Source organism: Lycium barbarum, chromosome 4 (genome assembly GCF_019175385.1).
Source record: "Lycium barbarum isolate Lr01 chromosome 4, ASM1917538v2, whole genome shotgun sequence".
Lineage (NCBI taxonomy): Eukaryota > Viridiplantae > Streptophyta > Magnoliopsida > Solanales > Solanaceae > Lycium > Lycium barbarum.
The window spans coordinates 144,813,448-144,832,211 of NC_083340.1; the positions used below are offsets into that span (position 1 = coordinate 144,813,448).

General features: G+C 34.6%; 1 protein-coding gene across 3 annotated transcripts; it reads left to right on the forward strand.

Annotated features, from left to right (window-relative positions):
- The first annotated feature begins 5,419 nt into the window (after window positions 1-5,419).
- On the forward strand, window positions 5,420-17,413 carry LOC132636817 (golgin candidate 1). Of its 3 annotated transcripts, none has more exons than XR_009581437.1 (22): window positions 5,420-5,663; window positions 7,698-7,778; window positions 8,212-8,261; window positions 8,343-9,008; window positions 9,091-9,153; window positions 10,005-10,082; window positions 10,174-10,377; window positions 10,705-10,761; window positions 10,878-10,952; window positions 11,297-11,368; window positions 12,119-12,181; window positions 12,353-12,451; window positions 12,978-13,055; window positions 13,209-13,277; window positions 14,513-14,560; window positions 14,657-14,752; window positions 14,866-14,942; window positions 15,628-15,673; window positions 15,826-15,924; window positions 16,036-16,080; window positions 16,724-16,943; window positions 17,075-17,413. XR_009581437.1 is itself a non-coding variant. In XM_060353847.1 (21 exons), the coding sequence occupies exons 1-21, from the start codon at window positions 5,636-5,638 to the stop codon at window positions 16,793-16,795; spliced, it is 2,166 nt and encodes a 721-aa protein (XP_060209830.1). In that variant the 5' UTR covers window positions 5,420-5,635; the 3' UTR covers window positions 16,796-17,413. The 3 variants fall into 3 exon arrangements, 1 of the variants encoding a protein (XP_060209830.1); XR_009581439.1 differs by having other exon boundaries at window positions 17,095-17,413; XM_060353847.1 differs by having other exon boundaries at window positions 16,724-17,413.
- The last annotated feature ends 1,351 nt before the right edge of the window (window positions 17,414-18,764 follow it).

Genomic DNA, 18,764 nt, shown 5'->3' on the forward strand with positions numbered 1-18,764 from the left:
ATTATTGTGCGCTATAAATGTATAAAAATGAAACTCTATTACAATAACGTAACCTTCCCTTTAGTGGGAAGAAAAAGAAAAGATGGCTCATTACAAAGTGAACCTCAATCAACTATTCCATTTGTCCCTTTACGTGGCATCTTTTGGATTTTGGAAATCATTTTTTTTTTTATTGCAGTTTCATATGTCTTACAACATTTTGAATTGTGAGTTGTGACTTATAGTACTTTTTACATAGTTTTTGAATATGTTACTTTTATTTTTCTATGTCTGAATTCAAAGTCAACATTAAAAAGTTTGACTCTCAAAATTCGAACTGTACCATGTAAATTGGCAGTGGCGGACCTAGTAAGAGCCCAGGGGCCGAACCCCCTTTGGCGAAAAATTGCACTATATATACAAGGTGATTTTTTTTTTTATGTATATATAGTAGACGTTGAACCCCCTTAGCTTCTTCATTTATGGCTTCTTTATATTTTTGAACCCCCTTGGCATTAATCCTGGCTCCGCCACTGTAAATTGGGATGGAGAGAATAGCATACAAACCACAACCAGAGATTTAGGAGAGACTAGAGAGTGGTAGGTTGAGCAAATGAGAAATTGTGGTTGTGATTCTCTATGATTAATAAAGAGTCTATCTCATGCATTTAAAGATGGTCTTTTTCTCTTAAGTGCTATATACTCATTCTCTCTTCCTCAAAGTTGATTAGCTTTTTTGATGTTTATCCACTACACAGTTCAACTTCAGTATGCTAAGATTTAATTTCCAAATGCTCATATTTATTATGATATTTTTTGTGGTGTTGGTTGTAGTATAGGCTTCTTTCTATCTAGCATTTCATAATTGAATTAATATGGTGAAGTGGCATGTGTCATGGATGCACACTTATTATACTCTCCCACATTATGAATCCCTCATCTACTCTTGTAATCAATGTTCATCCAATTGATTAGCCTACATTTCTACATCAAAGATTCACTTTCAAGTTGTATGCAATCATGCTTTTTGAAAATGATATTTCTTTTTTGGTTTTTGTTTTTCTAAAGTTGAGGTTCGGATTATTAGAAGAATAATAACAATAGCAAAGAAGCAATGACGATATTTGTGTAATTAAAAACAGTAGAATCCATTGAGAAAAAAAAAAAACTAAACAATCTTAGTTTATTTAACATGATGAAATAAAGAATCACTGCAATTGCCGGAAAGACTACGAGCTACTAACGACACAAAAATAGATAAAAGGTTCAAGCTAATTTGTCATATACCTCGAATTACTACAATATAATCATATTAGTAAAGATATTGTGAGTAGTTTTAGAAAATAATGGAATTTTCATATTGATCGAGTATTTCTTGTTTCTAATAGTAATTTTTAGTGTTATTTCGAGCATCAATTTGGTACCGCTAATATAGATCACATTATAATATTGTTCGAAAAGAAGAATAATCAGTGGAAATAAATATTTTGACTCTTGATGAAAACCTTATATACTTTTGAGGGGACCCGATTTGGACCTCATCTTTGATAGAAAATTATAAATTTCTTCATTAGAATTTAATTAGAAGCATATTCGAAATATGCAGCATGCATGATGCAACTGTTTGCTTCCAAATTGATAACATACATCCTTTTTTTTTGTTGGTCTTGGATTCCATAGATCTACATGTGGATATCTGAATCAAATGCACTATAGTTCACTTTTCTTTAACAAAAAAGGGTTGAAACAAAATAAAGTGCTTTTTTCTTGGACTTTTACTAGTGCATGCTATCAATTACCTTTAATACAGAGAATATTCTACGTGATTTTTGGTTAAATAAAAGAAACATGCAACTCAACTACACAAAAGAGCGTCCCTTTCTGCATGGCTCCTCCATTATTGTCTTTGGAGTGTTGATTGATAAGTGTAATACTATTACGGAGTAGTTTTTTAAAATCATTCGGTATTTGGAGCCCGTCAATCTAGATTCACATTGAATAGTTTCATTATGGGTAAAACACTTTCTATCAAAAAATTCTTCATTTTCAGAGCTTATCAAACCTAAAACCTCTTGTTAAGGTTGATAGAGATATTCTCATAGATGCAGATCTAAACTCAAAGCACTGGATTCACGTGAATTACGTAGCTTTTGACCAAATCATGTATTTGCATTAAAATTTTTACTAAATATTTAAATATTGACTGCAAACCCAATTTTTATTACTATATATTAACTTGAGGTCACCAGTACAAATTTTAAATTCTGAATTCGTTGTTGAATTAATTTGGGCAATTCGCAGGAATGCCCTTATTTTGGGGTGGTCTTTAATTTTTTTCTCCTCGCCTAATACCATGAGACTTGGGGTTCGAACCTCGGCTTAGTCAAAAAAAAAAAATCGCATGACAGGGTTTTGTAGCAAAGTTAGGCCTCAGACATAGTTTTGCAAGCCATCAGGCATAGTTTGCCTATCTGAGCGGGGGTTCGAATCCGAAACTCATGAGTTTTTAGACAACGAGCAAAAACTAAAAAATTTAAATTTGAGGGAAAACAAAATTAAAGACAAGTGCTTTTGAAGGGCGATCCACAAATAATAATAATAATAATAATAATAATAATAATTCGACCATCCCATCACATTGACCAATGTACTTTTATATGAGTATTTTATAAAGCTTCAAAGCTGTTTTCCTTTGATCAAACATATAGGACCATTTTATAACTTTGGTAGTAAAGAGAGACAATGGCTAATAAATGAAAAAGGCAAAAAGATAATGTTCAATGGCTGTTAATTGTCGTACCAATTGTAATTCGCCTTTATTTTGTTTAGTGTATTGTCGTCTTGACTTTAATCACCTTTTTTTCCCTTCTCCTTTTACTTTTGAATTGACATGTATTGTCGGTATTTTTCTCTTCTTCGTGACTCAATTGATTTTGGATATATCGAAGCTCCGAGCAACAAGATGAGAGTCAAAAATAATTTAGCTTTACATAAGTTGGTAAATACTTATTGGCAACAAGTGTTTACACAAAATTAAATAATAACAATTAAAATTCAAATCAAGCATGCTCGTCACTCTATCATGATTAAGTAATAAATATATTTAAAAATACACGTTTTGCACTTAATTGGTTTGGTGTAAAAGAAACACCCAATATGAATAAAATCTTACTCTATATAATTCACTATTTAAATTAATATATACCAATGCGAAGTTCATACTAGCTTCCTTATAAGAGTAATGAAGCTGAGAGTTTATTGTACTTATTAACTTAAAATTTTAAATTCGTCATTGCTATTTTAAAGACTGGTCATTCGAACTAATTTTTACATTGCCCTGAAGTTTGAGAAAAGAACAAACTTCATAAATATTGTGTCTAGATTTTATTGCTATATTAAAAAGCGGCAATATGTTAAATAATTTGAAACACTAGCTAATTAGTGGTCTGTGGTCGAGTGCCTATTTGCCCCTGTTTCGTGCCAGTCTTTAGTTTTAACCCCTCAAGACAAATAACTTTTTTTGCCGGGCTAAATTTTATATTTTCGCATTGTAATATTCACGAGGTCATATCCCGTGTCCTTAAAATAATTACGCTCCATTAGACATAAATTTAATTTTAAAGGACAAAAATTAAAGACTAGCCTGGCAATTCGCAGAATTGCCCTTCTTTGGGGTGATCTTTAAATTTTGCCCCTCATATTTGAAATCTTTAAATTTTGCCCTTCGGCTAAAACTCATGGGTTCCAGGTTCGAACCCCCATACAATCAAAATTTTTAAAAAAATTCGAAAGGTAGAGTTTAAATTTCACTATGCCCCCACTGACATACACTTGTTAAGGAATTACCAAAGTTATGCCGGACCCGGTATACTTATGCCTTATGAGCAGACTTGGCATAAGTATGTCGGGTCCGACATAACTCTGGTAATTCCTTCACAAGTTTATGCCGGGTTCGGCATAAAGTTTGCCCATTAAAAGTTTGCCCATAAGTATGCCCCCACCGGCATAAACTTGTTAAGGAATTACCAAAGTTATGCCGGACCCGGCATATTTATGCCAAGTCTGCCCATAAGGCTTGAGTATGCCGGGTCCGGCATGCACGCGACCTAAACCTTGCCTTGCAATTTTTTTTAATTTATGCTTGAGCAAGGGTTCGAACTCAGAACCTCATGATTTCTGCGTGAACGCTCAGAGTTGCAATGTGAAGGGCAAAAATTAAAGACCAGCAATATGAGGGGCATAATTTAAAGACCACAAATATGAGGGACAAAATTTAAAGACCACCCCAAAAGAAGGGCAATCCGCGCAAAAAAATGATTAAAACACCAGTCCATTGGTGATGTCTTACTGATCCCACAATGTGGTCAAGCCCACCTGGAAACAGATTGGGCTGATAATGTCCCAAGTTTCATTTCATTGGTCAATTTTAATATAAGATAAACCAAGAAATGATGTAACAATTGAAGCTAGTTTTACCAAGTGGAAGTAGCTAAGTACAAGGAATGCCCTTCCTTCTTTCTTCCTCTTAATTTGAAGACGTTAAGAAGAAGAAAAATAGTGTCTTGCCTAGTTGCCTTACTCTAATTCGGAAATGACTTTAGGTTTCTATGCACTGATTGTAACAATCAACTCATCTAAAAGGTAATTTCTGATAATTCTATGCAATTGACATTAATTATTAGCTTAGAAAAAATGATAAGTAATCTGACTACCATAATCATGCATAGAACTTGATTAAATTCATTCTCAAATTAGAGTAGACACTTATTTTTTTTCTTGATGTCCTTGTATAATCCCAACTTGTTAGCTATTAGTTTGTTGCTATTCCTATTTCTAATAAGCAAACACAAAAAGGAAAGGGATCTCTACACAAAAAGTTAGGCCGGAATTATGTGACTTGACAAACATTTAGACTGTATTTACGATGTATAGCTATAGTTTAACAAAATTAAGAAATGTAGCTACAGTTTGGGCGTTATAGCAAATACACAATACATGCCTCTAACTATATGCACTGATACAATTTTGTCACGCGATTTTCAGTTGACACATGTGATTTCAGCTAATCTAACGCAACTGTATGACTGATACAACTCTTCCACATGTGCGGTTACACTGTATCACTACATTCTGAAATAAAGTTGTAGCTACATTTCGTAAGTAAGATATAAAACTATAGCTATTTATGAAATTTTCTCTATATATTATACATCCACCGGATATTTTATGCGACCCGCTATTTAAGTTAATTCCTTCTAACTATAATAACATAAGCTCAACGAACAAGTGTAATTGGGTTATTTATACAAAATCAAGGCCCAATTATCTGGGCTCACAACGACCCATTTATTTCTTCTTGGGCTCGGGTCTACCCAAATCTATCTAACGGCTCAGATACAGCTCCCTACCTCATTACAATACACGCGACCACACCGAATCATACCTCTTTCCTTCTTCCTCTTTTGCTTGTTAACAGAGACCCCCTAACTAACGATCTCCCAAAAAAACAAAAACAAAAACAAATCTTAAAATTCCATTTTCATTTGTTAAAATTCTCAAAATTACATTTTTTCCTAAAAAAATTACGAATTATATGTATTTTTGATGATTGATTTATAGGAAGCTTATTATATATACTGTTTCAGTTATTCCACCAATGGCTTCGTGGTTTAGAGCCGCTGAAGGTAATTTTTTTTTTCCGATTTTTATTTTATAGAAGTGACATTGTTTAAGCTGATACAGAATGTGGAGATCAGTGGATGTACTGTTTAATTTATATATAAATATCTCAGTTTTTTTTGATAAATTGTTTCATATATGTTTGTGTATTTATAGAAGTGACATTATTTAGGCTGATCCAGAATGTTGAAATCAGTGGATAACTGTTTAATTTATATATGTTTCTTATTTTTTTGATAAATTCTTATATATATATAGTCCGAGCTAGAGATTGTAGGAGCATGTGAGCCTAGTCTCTGGTATATATACATTTTAGAAATGCTCTTACCTGACAGATGTATGTCTATTTAATGTATATAGGTTTCCCTATTTTTTTGCTGAATTGTTATATATATATATGTGTGTGTGTGTGTGTGTGTGTGTAGATAGTCCAAGCTGGTGAAGGTATGAGTTGTTCGATCTTTATAGAAGTGACATTATTTAGAGCCCGTTTGGATTGGCTTATAAGCTGTTTTCAGTTTTTTTGAGTGTTTGGCTAGCCAGCTTAAAGTCATTTTGTGCTTAAAATAAGCTCAAAAAAATAATTGGGTTTGACTTAGCTTATCTAAAGCAGCTTATAAGCTCCAAAAAAAATAAGTTAGACTACCCCAACTTATTTGTTTTAGCCTTATAAGCTGTTTGCAGCTTATAGGCATAAGCCCATCCAAACAGGCTCTTAGGCTGATCCAGAATGCAGAGATCAGTGGATGCGCTGTTTAATGTATGTAGGTTTCTCGAATTTATTGATGAACTGTTATATATATGTGTGTGTGTGTGTAGTCCGAGCCCAAGGTAGGTGCATGTGAGCTTAGTCTCTATGCTGGATGTCTTAGATGTATATATGTGTGTATACAGATACCTCAATTTTTTTTTTTGATAAATTCTTATATATGTGTGTGTGTGTGTGTGTGTAGTCCGAGCCCGAAGTAGGAGGTAAATGTGCTGGTATAGTATACATTTAAGATGATTTCGTAGAAATGCACTTACCTGACATGGACTAGCGAGTGTATTTGATTGGAATTTTAGTGCGTCTGTATGTGTAGTTTGATCTGAATTTCGAACTGCTTGTAGTGTTTGTTTAGGTGTTAAATTTTCATTTTGACAATGAATTCAAGGATAATGCTTTTTTGCATACATGACATAAGGCGTATCTTCTTTAGTGAATGCAATTTCTGCTTCCAACTCAGTAGTTCGAGCTGGGATGCATAAAGTTTGAGTTCACTTAACGTGTTGAAATTGAGTTATGAGATGTGAAATAGACAGCTCCGGCTATTTTAATGTGGTAAAATGGCCAAATTTGCCCATGTACTATCCGGAAGTGCTCAATTTTTTTCCTCCATTTCACTTTCAGACCTTGTCGTTAACAAATTTTCTTATGTTTTCCCTTACCTTTAATGGATCTCGAAATGAAAGCTACATGTCCAAAGTCTTCGAGAAAAAAGGTCTAGATTTACCCCTTAACTTTTGACTATTGTTGAAAATTATCCTAAGTTTGGAGCTCTGTTAGGGATCAAGGAAAAAAGAGACCTTTTCCTGATAGCGGGATGTTAGATGAAATTTGACCATTTACCTTTTAATGTTGATAAATTATAAGTTGCTCAAAAATTTTCTTTTCCTTTAGCTTGATTACTGCATTGCAAGTTTATTGGCGTGCATGCTTCTCGTAGTCGTAAATGGAACTTGATACCATACAAAAAGCGAGTTTCCTCTCACTACCAAAGCGCTGTTTTAAATACACCCTGCTATTATGAATTCTCAAAGTTTTCCTACTTCTTGTTGTTCCAATCTGATTAGAAAAATGAGAAATTATTAATTCACAACCAGCTTCCGCTATTAGCAATGTACCCCATTGACTTGTAAGTCTTATTCAGAGTCATGTTTTATTGGATGGATGAATGGAGCACATTTGAACTATGTTGATTTCTGACTCATCAACATGGAAGATCTTTCCAGATCTTGTACAATTTCCTAACAAGCTGAAATGTACTTTGTTGCATCAGATTTGTTTGAAGTTGTAGATAAGAGGGCAAAGAGTGTAGTCGGCGAGAATTCTGATGAACCGCCCAATGCTCAGAGTCCAGGTATAACTTTTATAAGGTTGCTTCGATGATTATAAAATTTTCAATCTCAAAATGCACCTCTTGGTTTCTGCTTTTGACTGGCTTAGGACATTCCTGTTTAAGAAATAAGACTTCTTATAGTTACCTTCAGAAATGACTCTCTTCTAATGAACATTTAGAAACAGTCAATTCTGAAAAGGCAACAAGCTAACCAAGGGATATCACAATCAAATCTTATCTCTAATAAAGAAAAGATAAAGCTACACTAATTGAAAACAGTAGGATATTTCAAGATGCATATTTTTGTTTCTATTTGTGATCATGCTGATTGGAAAAGAAAAGTGTTCATTTAAGTGTCCTATAACTTTTCATATTTTTACATTATTATTTTTAAAGTAGCCTCTGCGGATGGGGAATAAATCATCTCTTTTTTTTTTTCTTTTCTTTGGCTTAGTTCCGAATGAGAAAGGATCTCAAACAAAAAGGTCAAGGCAAAAAAAGAAGGTAGTGTTTTTCATTCCCAACACAATGCTATATTTTATCTACTGAGAGTTTTCAGAATTTTAACAATGAGGTTCGCTGCAGGCTCAAAAACAACTCTCTTCTAATGAACCTTCAGAAACTGTCAATTTTGAAAGGGAAAAAGCTAGCCAAGGGACGTCACAGTCAGATTGGGCCTCTGATAAAGATAAAGCTACCGTACTTACTGAAAACAATAGGACTAATCCAGGTAGTCCTAGCAGCAAAACTAGCACTGAAGATAAGCTAATAGTTTCTGAAGATGGTGCCTCGTTGGATGCTCCTATGTCTGAAACAGCCTCTAACAATGAGTTAAATCATCATGCTGATCACTTGGAAGCAGCAGAACCAGTTGATGTAAAAGCCGTGAGTTCAGAATCTACTGGTGAGCATACAGGTGGAAACACCTCAGATATTCCTGGAGAGACTCCTCTGTTGCCTGCTGCACAGGTGGTTGATACTTTGCAGGACAAATCTCCAGTGGATTCTAGTCAAAACACAGTTCTTGATGCAGGATCTCCTGCGAACTTTCAGCAGGAAAGATCCAACTCTGTAACTGCAGATGAACCTGGTATAACGGACAGGCAGATGAAGGATGTTAAAACCAATGCTGAACCTAATTCAGACCAGAAGCAGCTTCCAGAACAGAAAACTGTTAATCCAGGCGAGAAGCAGCTTCCGGAACGTAAAACTGTTAATTCTTCCACGAAAGTACAGGAGCAACTTGAAGAGGTAGAGTCTGTTTTATAAGCTAACTTTATGGTGTATTTCTAGGTCTTTTGATAAGCTCTTTTGACTACATGTATTTCTTCAGGCTCAGGGATTGCTTAAGAATGCAACTTCTACCGGTCAGTCAAAAGAAGCACGGTTAGCCCGTGTAAGAGTTCATTACTTCATTATCCTCTGATTTAGAATGCTAAGGTGCTTTATTTGTGCATATTTTTCTCAAATTAATGAAAAAGGAAATTCAACATTCCTATTTTTTAAAGTTTTTAAAGAAGCTTTCCCAGAAAGTATTTCCAAAAAACTATTTTTTGTAGAAAAGGTTTTACAGTGTTTTTCAAAGAAATAGCTGCTAGTTAACTCAGAGAACTAGAATTTAATCTGGCAATTAGTTTCTGAATTTACCTTCGCTTTGGTTTTTTCCACCAAATACTTGGGAAATGGTGCTGGATTAAGTACATGTAAATGTTGTGCTGTCTTTCCCTTCAAATTTTAATTTAATGAACCTTTGTGAACCCAAAAAAAACTTTGATGAATATGGTTTGTTCAAAGACGTCATTTCAGCAATGTTGCTTTCTTATAAGTTCGAAGTACGTGTAATATTCATATTGTAAAGATTAATGAGCATTAATATCATCAGTTGAAGGCCTCCAGTTCACTAAAAAAATGGAGAGAGCAGTATTCCTTGCTAATTTGAGTATGCTGTAATATTGTTTTTTGAAGTGTTAATATGTTAAATTTTATGAACATAATAAATCTCATCACATCCTAATTTACCTGTCATGAGAGATGAAAGCAAGTTAAACTCTTGATATGGTAAGTTGGGAGGCTGCTTTGCTTGATAAAATATGTGAGCGGCGTAAATGGTTGAATAGATTCATTAATGATCAGAAAATAATTAACATTTTTATCTTTTTTGATCTTTTAATCAGCTGCAGTGTAAGAGATTCTTGTTCTGCAGAAAGTTATGTTTCACAGCTTATTGTGCTTTTACTCAAATGTCAGGTTTGTGCTGGACTTTCATCACGTCTTCAGGAGTATAAATCTGAAAATGCTCAGCTAGAGGAGCTTCTTGTTGCAGAGGTGAATATGAGCATTTGATTGGAGAGTAACTGGGTTTTTAAAATCTCTGCATTCAAGTGTTGATTATATGCCGTTTACTCTGATGTGACAGAGGGAGTTGAGTAAATCTTGCGAGGCTCGGATAAAGCAGCTTCAGAAAGACTTATCTGTAGCCAAAAAAGAGGTGTCCAAGGTGGAGTCCGGTATGGCTGAGGCTCTTGCGGCAAAGAATGCTGAAATTGAGGCTCTTGTTAATTCTACGGATGCACTTAAGAAGCAAGCTGCACTCTCCGAAGGAAACCTGGCATCGTTGCAGGTTCATTTCAAACAACCTGTCAGCCTTGCACTACCACACTTGCGAAGTGGCATTTCGTTGAATCTGTTTTTGTTTCTGGGATCATCTGTGTCAGTCTGATCTTTGTTATGACTTCACTTTAAAATTCTGGTACTTGGAATTATGTGTCTATTGGTGGTTACCTGGGCCAATACAAATGAAACTTCTATAGTTAAAAGGACTTCCGCGAGGACTCTATAGTTTTACCATTCTAATCTTGTTGAACTATCAGCACTTTTATCACTGAGCGCCCAGAAATCAATTATGTTAAATGGAAAGGAAGTCTGAAATTTGTCTGCTTTTCTTCAGGCTAATATGGAGGCTTTAATGAGAAACAGGGAACTAACAGAGACAAGGATGATGCAAGTATGTGGATCTCTATTCACAACAACTTCTGGATATTATTGCTTTGTTTAGCTGCTACCGAACACCTTTACTACTATTAAGTTTCTGACGGGGGTGAGAAACTTTTATGTGTTCAGGCTTTAAGAGAGGAGCTTGGTGCTGCAGAGCGAAGAGCAGAAGAAGAGCGTGCTGCTCATAATGCTACCAAAAAGGTTAATAACTGAAACTTACTTGCTGAGCATTCTAAAAAAGAAGTAGTTCAATATTTGTACAAGGATTTTGAAAAATGATTTGAAGTCTTTAGCAACAAACAAGTTTATCTCCTGAAATCTGCCAACAACTTTACCACACGTCTGTGGATCAATAGCAGAGAACTTGTCATTTCTCCCTGATATAGAGTTTCTGTTTTAAACTTTATAGATGCGCTTGCAACGCCCCTCTCCTGCTCCCTCTCTGATTCTAAAATGCATCCACAGCTACCCCACCTATAGGGAAGCTGTGGATAATGGAGATGTGCTGTTTGCAATTTAATAATTCATGTCATCTGTAAGAATAGGCTTTTATGGAAAGGGAGGTAGAACTGGAGCACCGATCTTTAGAGGCATCCACAGCCTTGGCTAGGGCACAGGTATTCTCCGTCTGCAAGTATATTCTCTTATGCTGTTACATCATGAATTGCAATGAAGTATACATTTATGGTATTTTGGTTCTTGCATGCTATTGCTTTTATAACATAGGGATTTAGCTGTTTGCTTCAACATATAATGACAAGCCAGAACAGTATTAGCCTGAAGAGAATAATACGTGAACTTTTGCTGAAAAGTTCTAGCTTTCTTGTAATGCCTTGCTTGGGTTGTGATGCAGTATCCTGCTCTTCGAGAATTTGTATTTTCTAGGGATTGAATTTATGGTAGTGATAAGTTGATAATAAGAGGTAGACTTTGAGCTGACTCTAAGAGCTAGAATTGTGGCGTGAACGTATTGTCTATGTTGTAATTCGAGTAGCATTAATTTTGTTGTAGCCATTTCTGATTTACCACCCATTGTTCAGACATTGTCGTCAATTATGAAAAGAAGAGGGATGACTTTTACTTTCATTTTCCCCCAACTGATGCACTTTAGATCATACCACTTAAGTCATCGTGCTTAATTGGACTAGATTCTAGTACTTGTCCTCTTGGTATTAAGCAGGAATCTAAAAGAACTGAAGTGAAATTCACTTCTCTTTAGTTACTAGCAATTGGTTTATTGTTTGTACTTGTACATCATAAGTTTCTTCTGTTTGGCAGCACATAATCTCTCATTACTAATGCATGCGTGATTTTCATTATTCAATTAAGTAAATATCTTTAAACTTTTGTATGACTATTGGTACTAGAGAACAGCTGATGAAAGGACTGCAAAGGCAACAGAGCTTGAGCAGAAGGTGGCACTGCTTGAGGTAAATAATATTTTTTTGATGTCATCCTTTATGTGACTCTTTCCTTATCAAAAAAAGAAAATCCTTTATGCGACTCTTTGGCTTAATTGGAAATGAAGGACACCTTAAAAGAACAATGAAAAGATTTCTTCAGCACTTGTCAACTTATCCAAGGGTGTCCGAATCTGGCAGGTTGAATGTGCAACTCTAAATCAAGAACTGCAAGACATGGAAGCTCGCACTCGACGTGGACAAAAGAAGTCCTCGGAAGAGGCAAATCAAGTGCTTCAGGTTTTATAATTGTTATTCACTTGAATGCATTTTGAAGTAACATGAGAGAATCAGGAATTTGAAAATACAAGTAAACTTAAAATTGTTGGTGTCTGCAAGACATTTGAGTTAGAAAAAGATTATGATCCTGATATTCTCATCTTACTAAGTAAATTGTTATGCTCCTGATATTAAAGTTTTAATGCATGCAAAATTAGGTGTTTTTATGCCTATTGTACATATTATGCTTGGAGAACTGTCTTGGCATCTCGTAAATATGAAATTTACAATTCTTAACTAAGACAAGGGACCATTTGTTTGACATCATCAACCATGGTTGCTGCAGTTAAAAAGTTTACACATGCAATGGATCGGTGATATCCATAGATGTTTCCATCAAGCCTCATATTCGTTTGTTCAGTTGCAGCACAACATGATCTTTTCTAATTTGCTGCCTGAGACTGTTTGAAACTGAAACGTCACAGTCAGCTAGATAAAACAGACACACGCCAGATGTCTGTTTTAACCTCATTTTCTGAACATGCAGGTCCAGGCATGGCAAGAAGAAGTGGAGCGTGCACGCCAAGGTCAGAGAGAGGCTGAAAGCAAGCTTGCTTCTTTGGAGGCAAGTTTATTGCTCTATAGTTTGGCTCAATCTCTTAACTAGTGTGTGCTAATATTGTACTTGTTCGTTTTTGTTTGTAAACAAAATGAGCTATTGCTCTAAGTTGATGCCTTAATGATGATCATTAAGGGGTAATTTTTCTATTGACTGTAGGCTGAAATGCAAAAGTTAAGAGTTGAAACGGCTGCCATGAAAAGGGATGCTGAACATTACTCTCGCCAGGTGATTAAACTCTTGCTTTTGCCCTTTTCAATAAGATTTGGACCTCCTGATCTTCCACACAGCCCGCCTTCTACTTTGTTTTCAACTTTTAAGCGGGTATCACTTATTCAGTTAGATGCAAATAGATCATCATCAGTTTTGGTTCCCTTTTTTGGATAAGGATCATCAGTTTTGGTTCCAATAGTACCCTTCATTTAGCTTAATTTAGTAGTCCCGACATTTGTTGGTCTCAAAAGCTAGAAATATAAAGTAAATCTTAATAGCGTACTTGATTATATGTTTGGATACCACAAAAATGAAGAAAAACTGAGCTTCCAATGTCAATTCAAAATTTAAGAAGTATATAGAGTTCATATAGTTTTTGTGGCGTAGTAGTAAATTAAGCTATGCCAAAGTGAAGAGTAGCATGATCAAAATAGTCAATGCATGTTGTCTGAAAGCTATGTTGCTCAGACACTTCAAAAATTATGCTGCACCCTTGTTGGATCCTTCAAAAATGCATAGCTTTTGGAGGATCCGACTCATCCAACGGTATTTTGGAAGATTCCAATCAACTTAGCTTGAAAGAGTTATGAGGGTGTTTACGGTGTTTCTTTCATGATTGAAATACCCATGCATGTTGCCTGAAAGAATTATAAGGTGCTTAAGAGTGTTAGATTCCATATCGGTTAAGTGTATAGGTTGTAGTCTCCTGATATAGTTTTGGAGAATTCTCGCCACTGCGCTGACTTTAGAGTTGAGTCATGCCGTAGGTTCATTTTCTTAACATGGTATTAGGGCCACAACTATAGCTAATATTAAGCTGCAAGGCGGAAATAGAAGAAGAGATATTGGAAAGACATTAATTATCTTATCACTGTGTCATTCACGCAGTATCATTTTCTATTACAAACTTTGAAATAGCGACATGAAGTTACTTAAAGAGTGTGTTTTCCTTGAGCAAAAACAGCATAGAAGCTATGCAATTTTTGGTGCCCATCCCTGCTCTTTTGGTCTTATATATGTCAATGATTGAGCAATCATCTTAAAATAATTGTGTCGTGCTGTGCCTTCTATGTTCTTTTTTTTCCCTATATGGTAAATCGCCAAGTCTGTGCTTTTAGGTATTAACACAGGAATGTGTCGTGCTGTGCCTCTTTTTCTTTTGGGCTTTCTGTGACTGACCCACTTGCATATCCTCGTTTATCAATCTTTTAATCCATATTGATACTGGAATCTATTGCTGCTGGTAACAGGAACATGTGGAACTTGAAAAGCGGTATCGTGAATTAACTGATCTATTGGTAAGTAAAACTTTGACTAACTCATGCATGCTATATATAGTTCCCTTTATAACTTGTAGTAACTTAATAAGCTGTATTTCTTTCCTGCAAGTTCAGTATTACAAGCAAACACAGCTTGAAGCCATGGCCAGTGAAAAAGCTGCGGCTGAGTTTCAGTTGGAGAAGGAAGCAAAGCGCTTTCAGGAAGTACAGGTTTGTGCTTTAGTTTATAAGAATTTTAGCATTGCATTTTATTCTAGTCCTTGTATTTACAGTTGCAGTTTGATCAAGAAGTTTAAGTTACTTACGAATTTCTCTTACAACAGTTAGAAGCTGAAAGAAACAGAGTTTCTCGTCGAGCATCATCCTCATGGGAGGAAGACACTGACATCAAAGCACTTGAGTATGTTACTATTAAGAATTTACTTTATGCTTCTGGGAAACACTTTTGAATCTCTGCCTTTATTATAAGACCCTGCTTCCCATTAAACCTCAGCACCGTTGTCCACTAGGAAAATGTGAAATTGGTTCTTAAACTTACTTTTCCAGCTCAGGCCTTTCTTTTTAAGAACAAAGTAAGTTGAAGAAATTTGCATCTCTTTCCTGGTTGAACGGAAGAGTGAGGGAGGAACTGTGTGGTTGTAAAGAATCTACTAATTGCTTGGTGCAATCTAAATTTTCAAAGAACTAGAAATAAATTGTTAGATATATATATGCCGAATTGGCACGGTGTGAGGATCCAAGTATCCAAGTGCGATAGTCGAGGTGGGTTAATTGGTTGGATACACTACTATCAAAAATAAGAAATGGAAAATAAAAGAAAATTTCAAATTTATTACCAGCATTAATTTAAAATGAAGGACAACAGAAACTGTCATGTTATATATAAAATATGTCACAATAATGGGTAATTCATTTGCTTCAGAATTATTTCTTTATGAGACTTCTATAGTTTGAAACAAGAGATCATAATTCATTACGCAGTTCAGCGAGCCTCCACAGTTTATTTATCAGAAAACAAAGTAAGACTCCCAGTTTTTAAGTTCCTCTGAGCATGACGTGCTTTTCTGTAACATTTAACATTACAGGCCTCTCCCTTTGCATCACCGCCACATGACAGCGGCGACGATACAGGTAAGCTCTTTCTTATTTTTTCCACATCCCCACGCCTAGGGGGTAAAAAGAAACACGAAAAAAGAAAAAAAGAGTACAAGTTTTGTACTTACCCGGAAGGAGAGCCATATATTTATCTTATTTTTGTATATGACATAAACTTGCCTGTGCAGTTACAGAAGGCGGCGAAGCTTCTGGATACCGGGGCTGTCAGGGCAACACGATTTCTCTGGCGATATCCAACTGCTCGAGTTATCTTGCTTTTTTATCTGGTTAGAACAGATAATTTACTCTGAAAAAACCTTAGTTTCTGTTGAATGTTTAAAGCGAATTGATGTAAAATTGTACCTTCTATTTAATGAGGTATATTTTACTGTTGACAGGTATTTGTCCATTTGTTCTTGATGTATCTCTTGCATCGCCTTCAGGTATGCTTATTTGAGCTTCGCTCAAGTTTGATAGTTGAGAGTCTGCTAATGAGGTTTCATGGTGCACAATTTATGTGGTTGACTTTTTTTAATCATCGATTTCTGTGGATAATATTGTGTTAATTGATGAAAACTTAGCTGATTGAGGGAGTTAAAATGAATAAGATAGGCCGAGAATTACATGGAAGGAAGGGTGAAATGGATATTATGTTTTCATATAGTCGATCCGATAGTTGCTTGGGATTGAGGTATAGTTGTTGGTGTTGTATGAAAAAGACACATTTCTTAATCCATTTCGCTTACCATTTACTTGTTGTGTGTGTGTGTGTATATATATATATATATAAAACCTGCATTTTAGACTGGGTTTGGACATTATACAGCAAATATCTTTATCTTTGGATGATGTTCTGTATTCTCATATAGGCAGAAGTGCATGTACGTTCGCATGCCCATTTTATGTTTTACGGATTCTTATAGAATTCATTTAGTCAATCTATCTTCTGATATATAAATATCTGAGCAGAGATGCACCTGCTCTAGTGTTTCTCCACTTCTTTTATTATTTTCACTGGTAGTGTGAGGACATTGAAACAAATATGATCTCATTACGTTTCATTTTATCGCTTCCGTGACATTGCAGGAACAAGCTGATGCTTTTGCATCCAAAGAAGTTGCAATATCAATGGGGCTCGTCAACCAAACCTTACCATGAGCCATCCTGCTAGAGGACCATTCAGGTTCTCTCTGCTCTGCTGAGTTGCTTGATAAAGCCAAATCTCATTTGAGCATCAGTAACATCGCGAATTCACAAAATGCGTGAAGAGGAAGATTGCATTTGGTTTGCTTCCTTGGAAGATAGTGTGAGTTATACTGTATCTGCAGTCTATTCTTCTGTGATGAGTCCATTAAAAAAGAAATTGAACATCAACCAAAAGTCTAGTTAGGTTTCAACTGCTTCTTCTTCAGTAATCGAACGTTAAAGCATCTACAGTTTGGTACCCGTGTTTGCAGCTGAAAATTGACGGGGAGAGCATCAAGTAAATACAACACACTCATTTGTTTTTTGTTGTTGGGTGGGGAGTTACGCAACAAACTCAGTGGTTGTGACAAAATATGACACTCCATTGATTGGAATTGTCAATACATGAACACTTGGTGTAAGCTATCAAATACTTGATCCAGAAATTGTCTTTTCAACTTGTAAGGAAGGGAAAGGATTTCAATCATTGCTATGAATGTATATACGGTGTAATTTTTTTTGAAGGGTATATTCTTTAATACTACGACTAGGAATCTTTTTAATAAAGAGTTTTCACTTCTTTGATTGGTACTCGTGGTTTATATAGGATTCTCATTATATGAATCAACTGAGAAAGCAAACAATACAAAGAGAGCTCTTCCATGAAGTTATTTTCTTGTTTGACAGAACTCTTATAGAGAAACTAGTCTGGAGCCAACCCTTCCATTCATCAAAATTTGGGGATAATTATCAAAGTAGGTAATCATTTCATCTAAAAACTTGAACTCTCAAAGGGAGTATACTTTTATTTGTTTAATTATGTTTTCAACATACTCTTTCACGCAGTTTTGGTATTAGAATTTTTATTAAGGGGATTCAAAATATTTATAAAAGTAAACTCAACGAAAGAGCTAAGGGGATTGAATCTACTATATATAGTTATATACTAGCAATACATGCCCGTGCATCGAGCATGCCTATTCACTTTAATTAGCCAGTCTTTAAGATTTGTATTTTGAAAATAACTTTAAAAACATTTTAATTGTTATTCTATATAGCAACATATACAAAATGTATTTTATGTACCATCACTTTAGTTATAATTAAAAAATGGAGTTTAAAAATTAAAACATATGATGGAATTAAGTCTTTGAGATGGAAAGAATCAGACTTGTTTCTCATTGTCATGACAATGAAAGTTGTTCATCGATGTGAAAAAGATAATTAATAAGAATATGAGGGAAAATTAATAATTTGATTCTAGATTTTTTCTTTTAAATTTTTTAATATCTTATATGTATACCGACAGGTTGATATCCATTTCAATTAACTAACTGTTCAGATCCAAACATAAGAACCATTGTTGTATATATTGGATTTTTTTTCAAAAGCAAAACAAATAAAATATTTTTATTAAATTAATTAAAAAATATATTATAATTTTTTATATTAACAGTTATAGATAGAAAAAAATTGTTACAAAGAAATCAAAATTAAAAAGATATATGTTATATCGTAAATCACCAAATTTTAATTCCGAAATGAAAATATAAAGTAATACATTTTATAAATGTAAAGAAACAATAATCAGAGACTGCATGGGAGAGTAAAATAAGTAAAGTATTGACAAAGAATAAAAACGGGGATAAAAGTCACTCTCTCCCTTCACTTTTACTTGTTCACGTTAACATATCAAGAGAAAGAAATTTTTCTTCTTCTTATTAGACTCTTCACATTAATTACTCATTTTCAAATCATTTTCTGAGGCTATTGAGACTATACACCAATAAATATGAATATTATGATAAAATATATACTTCATTTATTAATTCTTAAAGAACGTGAAAAGTCAAAAGTTGACAAGTTATGTGTAGGAGAATTAAAATTGAAATGCATACGTATATACATGAGAAGAGAATAAATACTCAGCACTATAACATAT

Excerpts from the sequence above, each read along its gene's own strand:
- LOC132636817 (XM_060353847.1), top strand. The coding sequence starts at position 5,636 with ATGGCTTCGTGGTTTAGAGCCGCTGAAG. Across the intron at positions 15,674-15,825 it reads TGACAGCGGCGACGATACAG|TTACAGAAGGCGGCGAAGCT; the intron begins GTAAGCTCTTTC and ends TTGCCTGTGCAG. Across the intron at positions 15,925-16,035 it reads TTATCTTGCTTTTTTATCTG|GTATTTGTCCATTTGTTCTT; the intron begins GTTAGAACAGAT and ends TACTGTTGACAG.